At 37.1% G+C, this 7,243-nt stretch overlaps 1 protein-coding gene and 1 long non-coding RNA gene across 2 annotated transcripts; both read right to left on the bottom strand.

Annotated features, from left to right (window-relative positions):
• Nucleotides 1-1,593: 1,593 nt before the first annotated feature.
• Nucleotides 1,594-1,983, bottom strand: LOC115979935. The gene is made up of 3 exons (XR_004089245.1): nt 1,882-1,983; nt 1,713-1,772; nt 1,594-1,637 (listed from the first exon to the last, which is right to left on the bottom strand). It is a non-coding gene; the product is annotated as an uncharacterized LOC115979935 (long non-coding RNA).
• A 206-nt stretch (nt 1,984-2,189) lies between these two features.
• LOC115981324 (protein FAR1-RELATED SEQUENCE 5-like) lies at nt 2,190-4,152 on the bottom strand. The gene is made up of 2 exons (XM_031103476.1): nt 2,515-4,152; nt 2,190-2,204 (listed from the first exon to the last, which is right to left on the bottom strand). The coding sequence occupies exons 1-2, from the start codon at nt 4,150-4,152 to the stop codon at nt 2,190-2,192; spliced, it is 1,653 nt and encodes a 550-aa protein (XP_030959336.1).
• Nucleotides 4,153-7,243: the final 3,091 nt, after the last annotated feature.

Genomic DNA, 7,243 nt, shown 5'->3' with positions numbered 1-7,243 from the left:
AAACTGGACCTATTATGTAGGAACAAAACATTGTATGCAGGAAAAATAGTTTCTACCGAAACAAAAACAGGGGAACCACACCAATTCTGCAGAAACAGAGAAACAATTTTATCTGCTTGAAGTTGTACACATCCCTTGATGATGGTGAATGTTGGGTGCACTGTCCAGCCCACACTTTGTCTTAGCTCATTAAATGAGCTTGTTGGAGAATTGGCAAGAAGTCAGCAAAGCAAATTGAACTTGCTGGAGAATCTGGTCCGAAAGAGAAGAATTGAGTTCATCTTTTCCTCTATAATTATGTACAAAAGTCCAGCAACATTTATGAAGGGATGTACAAAAGTCAAGCCACATAAATGAATAAATGATGTTAAACTTGTGGGACACGTTGGAAGTAAGAAAGAAAAGAAAGAAGCAAAAGGCAAGGGTGATTCGGCTTAGGGAGAGCTGAAGAAAAGAAATTGTTTGAAGCAAAGTCAAGATAAGTTGGCTTGCATTTATTATGACTTGATGTGAAGAGTGTGAAAGGGAGAAAAGAAGGAAAAGATGAAGAAATAAAAGGAGAGGCCATTCGGCCATTTGAAGGGGTGAAGAGTGAAAGAGTGAAGTCCCAAAGTTTGCTTCTCAAGGCTAACCATGCTGTCAGTTGGGTTGCTTGGCTAGCCACTGTGCTTTGGCCATTGCTTGGAGCTATCAAGAAAAGGCTAATCCATAGGCAGGGAGTAAACTTGTTAGGAGAGGCTAGTTACAATTGTACTGTCATGCTAGACTAATAGGATTTCATATATGAAATTTAAAACCCACCGGTATTTTCTCTATATGGATATGACTTTCAATTGACTCTGAGTCAAAAACTTTGTCACTACAATTAAAATAGGACTCCATGAACAAAATTAGGCAAGTGCCACAAATACAGAAGTTTAAAGAAGATAATTTTTAAAGGAAGCAGAAGTTTTAGACCTACAAACAAACAAAAAACGATGCTCCTCCCCCAAATACAGAAGTTCAAGGAGCCCATTTGCTAACAAGATCTAACTAAAAGACACATCTAGAAAACCATAGTAAAAGATAAAAAAATTTGCAAAATTAAGTTAATATCTCAATGCATGATCTCTATGGACTTGGAGCGTGGCTGATAAATTCCTACAAGCAATCGCACTTCTATCTTCAATTCTATCTTGTTATTCAACATCTTCATAATTTCTTTGATTTCCCACTTTGGGTAATTGTGCCTACATATAAATGTATAACAAATTAGAAATCAATAAAATCAAAGCAAAAAATTAATAATTAAATCAACTTTCATCTAATTACCTGTATCAAGTTCAACATATCAGTAAAGCCAGGTGTATTTAAATTTGTCATGCTATCTTCTTGATACATTTAACAATGAAATAAAAATAAAAGCAAAAAATAAATCAATAAATAAACTTTCATTTAATTACCTGTGTCAAGTTCAGCATATCAGTAAAGCCAAGTGTATTTAAATTTCCCATACTATCTTCCTGATACATTTCACAATGAAACAAATAAAAATAAAAGCAAAAAATAAATCAATAAATAAACTTTCATTTAATTACCTGTGTCAAGTTTAGCATATCAGTAAAGCCAGGTGTATTTAAATTTCCCATGCTATCTTCCTGATACATTTCACAATGAAACAAATAAAAATAAAAGCAAAAAATAAATCAATAAATAAACTTTCGTTTAATTACCTGTGTCAAGTTCAGCATATCAGTAAAGCCAGGTGTATTTAAATTTCTCATGCTATCTTCCTGATACATTTCACAATGAAAATCATATAAATAATTTAGAGTATTACTACATACTATTGTCTAACAAATCGTAAGCACAAAGTAACAAAACAAAAAACAAATTTCATACCGGTGTGAGCTGTTGAATATGAGAGGATGCTTTAGTTTGACGTTTTCTCTTTCTTGTAGCTTTCTCTAATGCACCCTTTCTTCTACGAGATGTCCCTACACATGCTTGTCTCCCTTTAAGCTTAATTCCTTTAATTTTATTTCCTTCACAATTAGTAGGCTGCATATTATCATTAGCTTGTTGAGCCTTTGATTTGAAATGAGTGCTCCCAACAGTAGATTCTTCAATTGATAAATTTTTCAAATTTGCCTCTACTTTGTTCAAAGTACTTTCATGAGCATCCAAAGAAATACGAAAAGTCTCATCAGTCAGTGCAGCTCTTGCTGCCAAATTAGAATACAATTTAAGCAACACTTTATAACGACTTCCCACATCTGCATTTTGGTCATGTGGTCCTACATGCATATAATTTTTCATTGTAGAACCAACCTTTGCATCTTTTGTCCACCTTTTTAAAATATACTGATTTGGCACCCTTTTACAATTTTGAAGAGATAACACTTTTAAGGCATGGGCACATAAAATTCCAACAAATTCAAATTTATTACAACTACACATCACTGTAGAAGCCAATGAATCAAATTGAACAATGTGTTGGCGAGATTTACGGGGAGAAATAACTTTATATATTACCACAGATCCAACCTCACCCTCCTTATGCAATTCACAATCCCAAGTGAGCCATAATTCACGATTAAACAACTTAAATACTGCAGGAGTATAAACACTTGCTGCATGCTTCAATATTTCTACTGGATATTCTAATGATGGTTTACTTTGAGTTGCTTTAAAATCTGCTCTCAACTCTTCAAAACGTCTATCATCAACCAACCTTTGAAAGTGATGAAAGAAACGCAACAAGTCATAATTATAAGTTATGTACCTTTTAATTTGACTGTTCATACTCTCGCTTCTCTGAGTAGTAGACATATCAGCACAAAATGTTTTCCTCCCATAAACCAAAGCCCATTTCTCCCTTAACTCAAATTGTCTTTGCAACCAACTGTTATTCTTTAGATCATATTTATCAAGCATATTATCCCATGCATCTAAAAAATCATCTTCATAGTCATGGTCATATACACAACTACTAAAATCTCCTGCAAAAGTATTGTACCTTCCAAACACTTCTTTGAGGTTCTTAGCTGCATTCTGGTACATATGCCAAACACATAAACGATGATGTGTTTCTGGCCATTGTGAAGCTAATGCCTTTGCCATTGCAGCATCTTGGTCTGTGAGGATAGTCTGTGGTTTCTTACCAAACATTGCTTTCTGAAAAGAATCAAACAACCATATGAAAGTCTCAGATGTTTCATCATATAACAATGCAGCACCAAAGATGATAGTTTGTTTATGATGATTTACACCAACAAACAATGCAAACGGCCTACCTTCTTTATTTTTTTTGTAAGTTGTATCAAAGCAAACTACATCCCCAAAATATTCATAATCCAACTTCATTCTACCATCTGCCCAAAAAATATTTGTAATTAGATCATCAAGGTCAACCTGAATTGCATAAGAAAAATTAAGGTCTTCAGATTGCATTCTTTGAAGATATTCAAGTAAGCCTCCTGTATCCCCGTTTTTCATCTCTTCTGTTCGTCTTGTACGCAAATAATTATTATAATCCTCAGGAATGAAGCCAAGATTGTCAAGTCCACCTACCCTTCGAGCCATTAGTCCTACACTTGCTCTTGGTGCAATTCCAGAACTATCTGCTAATTCAGCCTCAACAGCTTGGGCTGGATTAATGGACCTTTGAGATCGAAGGAATATACGCTTACGAGGAGAAGCTAAGACATGTGTGTGCTCTGACACAAATTTTACCACACAATATTTTTCACTATATCTACAACTAATTTTCATCTCTGCTTTGCAACCACATCTTGTTTCTGGACGATGGCATTTCACATTATCATCTCTTTTGTCATTCCCTCGTATACCCTCGCAAGAGCAACAAAAAACTCTATCTAACCATTTACGTGAACCATCTTTATCACCCTTGTGGCCCTTACTTCGCCTAATACTAAATCCAACTACACGCGCATAACTATTATAGAAATCATACGCATCTTGCTCAGTCTCAAACTCAATTCCTAATTTCGGAATCACTTCTTCTTCTACATTGGCATGAATTTTATCATTGCTATCTATTGATATTGGTTCTGGTTGTTCAACTATCACAAGTGGTGAATCCTCATCTTCAAAATTCAATTTTCGAACCGATTGACTATCAGTCTTAGTATGATAATTGCTATCACTCATGACCTTAATACAAAACAAAAACAAAATAGTTATTTTTTTTTAATAAACAACATATATATATATATATATACACACACACGTTAGACACAAACTCACACAAGTATAAGAAAGTTGTTATAAATCCTAAAATAAATTAAATAAAGAAATTTATTTACATTAAACCAAAAGAAGAGGACTTACTTTGTGACTGAACGATACGAGTACAAGCCTTGTAGGTTGCTTGTTGCAGTAGGAGCCTCTCAAAAGTTGAAAAAAATCTGCACTTATAGGAGAAAAGGACCTCCGTGTCATACAAAAACAAAAGCAAAAGCCTGACTTTGACTTTGGGAGAAAGGATTACAATGAGACAAAATAGGGGAAGAGTCCAAATCAATCCAAAAGCTGCGGCAAGAGACAAACCACATGGAGAAGAGAAAAAAAAGAAACCAAAAGCCGGAACAGAGAAGAAATAAAGCCGCGGAAGAAAAAAAAGAAAAAAAAAGAAAGGGATTTTAACGTTAACGTTTCAGTAACGTGAGTGATAAAGTCAGAGTTATTTCATTTAATGAGAGAGGTTAGTTGTCCAAATTTTATTGGTGGAGCATGAAGTGGAGCATAATTGATGAGACAGAAGATTTGGACTCCATAATAAGTACAGAAGAAGTACGTTCCTATCACTAAACATACTTCTCATACAATAACATTATTCATTTTTTTTTTTTTTTGGTAAATCAAGATCATAACATTAAAACTAAGCAGGAACAAGTCTTTTACAAAAAGAAGCCTCCTTATCGGCAAAAAGGAGATCAGCCACCATAGGTGGTGGGCATAAAAAGACAACAAAATTAGAAATGGAGCTTCCCCCAAATCTTGCCAGCATGGTCGCTCATTGATTAGCTTTGCGGAATATGTGCACAACCCTCTTGTTGGGAATAGCAACTAACAGTCTCCTGCAATCAGAGAGTAAAGGTTCCATTAAAATATTAGCCTTATTATTATTCATCAGCATGACAATGCTCAAAGCATCCATCTCAACAATCAGGTTGTCAAGCCCAAGCTCTTTGGCGATTTCAAGGCCATCTCGGAGAGCCCATAACTCAGCTAAGGAGCTACTGGTGTTTCCATGGGCCCTTGCATAACCTCTAACCCAATTTCCTTAATGATCACGAATTAAACCCCCTCCCCCTACCTTACCCAGGTTTCCCAAGGCAGACCCGTTTGAATTGAGCTTCCACCATCCCAAATGAGGCTTTTCCCAAGCAACACAGACTACCTTCTTCATTCTGTTGCACCGAACCTTAGCCCCTATAGCGAAATATTCCGCACTTTCTTTAATACACTTCATATAGATCATATTATCTACAACACCTGTCCTGAAGAGAAACAAGTTGCGGGCTAACCACAAATGCCAAATTCCCATAGGAAATATGATCTTCCACGAAATGCCTAAATGCTCAGAGACAATCCCAGTAGCACAGTTCGCCTCCAGCCACTTCTCAAGAGAGTGATCAAAAGTGTGTAAGAGGCCTAGTGGCACCTTGAGCTTTCGCTATAAGTCTTGAGCAACAAAACACCTTCTTAGTAAGTGGTCCACCGATTCATTTCCTTGGTGGCAAATTGTACATAAAGGGTTGAGGTTTAAACCCCTTGAACCTAGGACTTCTCCAGTGGGCAGGCTGTTATGTGAGCACAACCACATGAAAAATTGGATCCGTGGGTGAGTATTAGCCTTCCAAAGCCACGACATGGAAGAAGAGCCTAGGTTCAAAGGATTTGAACCCCTTGCTAATAGGTATGCAGATTTAAGAGAAAAGAAACCATCTTTTGAAAAAGCCCAGGTGAGTGAGTCTTCGGAGTCTTGGTTCAGAGCAAAAGGAATAGCCTTGATTAAACTCAACATGTGTCCCAGCAGCTCAAAAGAGACGTTGCAAACATCTCCATTGTAACCCAAGTTTACCCCTTGCTGCACAATCAGGTGATCTTCATCTCAGGTTAAAGGTCCTTCAATGAAGTTTCTAAGCGGACCACAAGGTAGCCAGAAGTCTTTCCAGAAGTTAATTGATCTTCCATTATTAACAGACCACTTAAGGCCTCTAACATATACTGGGCTGCCAACCTTGCACACAACCCATATTCTTAAGCATGACAACTTCCTACCTTCCTCCGTTAGTCTTCTAGTGGACAAATATTTGGCAGTTAGCATCCAAGCCCAAAGGGCCTCATGCTCTGAAGCCAATCTCCAGCACAGTTTAGCCAACAAGGCTTGGTTCCTGTGTCTTGTTTGGAATAACCCCAGCCCTCCCAACTCCTTAGGTTGTGTAACTGTATGCCAGTTAACCATGTGCATCTTTTTCTTCTCTTCAGTGGACCCCCACAAAAAATCCCTCATTTTCTTATCAATAGCATTACGTACTTTGATAGGAAGAGCATGGCATTGCATATAGTAGTCTGCTATAGGGTCTGCCGTAGACTTAATGAGCACCAACCTCCCAGCTCTTGATAAAAGTTTCGACTTCCATCCTGCAAGTTTGGCTTGAATTTTTTCAGCTACAAAATTAAAAGCATTACCATTCCTTCCTTGCTGTAAGAGAGGGAAACCAAGGTATCTTCCCAAATCTGAGGTTTCACTAATCCCCATCTTGTTACACAACCTCCGTCTTCTTCTTCTAGTGACATTCAGGGAAAACAAAATGCGAGATTTAGACTGATTGACTTTTTGCCCAGCAAGGTTGCAAAAGTTATCAAGCACTTCCATGACTGCCTCACAGTTCTTGGAATTTGCCTTTGCAAAAAGCAACAAATCATCAGCAAAGAAGATGTGCAAGAAGCTAGGGCCATTCCTAGATGCCTTAATAGAATCCCACCTCTTCTGGTCACACAATCCCGAAATCTGAGAACCCAGAAACTCTATACACAAAATAGATAAATAGGGAGATAAAGGGTTGCCTTGCCTTATCCCACGTGAGGGCTGAAAAGGGTCCATTTTGTTTCCATTAATCAAGATAGAAGTAGAAGTTGACGTGACACAACTCATTATCAGGTTGACAAGATTTTTAGGGAGGCCATAATGATCAAGGACCATCTTAATGAAACTCCATTCAAGGCAGTCATA

Source organism: Quercus lobata, chromosome 3 (assembly GCF_001633185.2).
Source record: "Quercus lobata isolate SW786 chromosome 3, ValleyOak3.0 Primary Assembly, whole genome shotgun sequence".
Lineage (NCBI taxonomy): Eukaryota > Viridiplantae > Streptophyta > Magnoliopsida > Fagales > Fagaceae > Quercus > Quercus lobata.
Note: the sequence above shows the minus strand (reverse complement) of the source record. Positions and strands in the feature narration are given on the sequence as shown.

Excerpts from the sequence above, each read along its gene's own strand:
- LOC115981324 (XM_031103476.1), bottom strand. The coding sequence starts at position 4,152 with ATGAGTGATAGCAATTATCATACTAAGACTGATAGTCAATCGGTTCGA.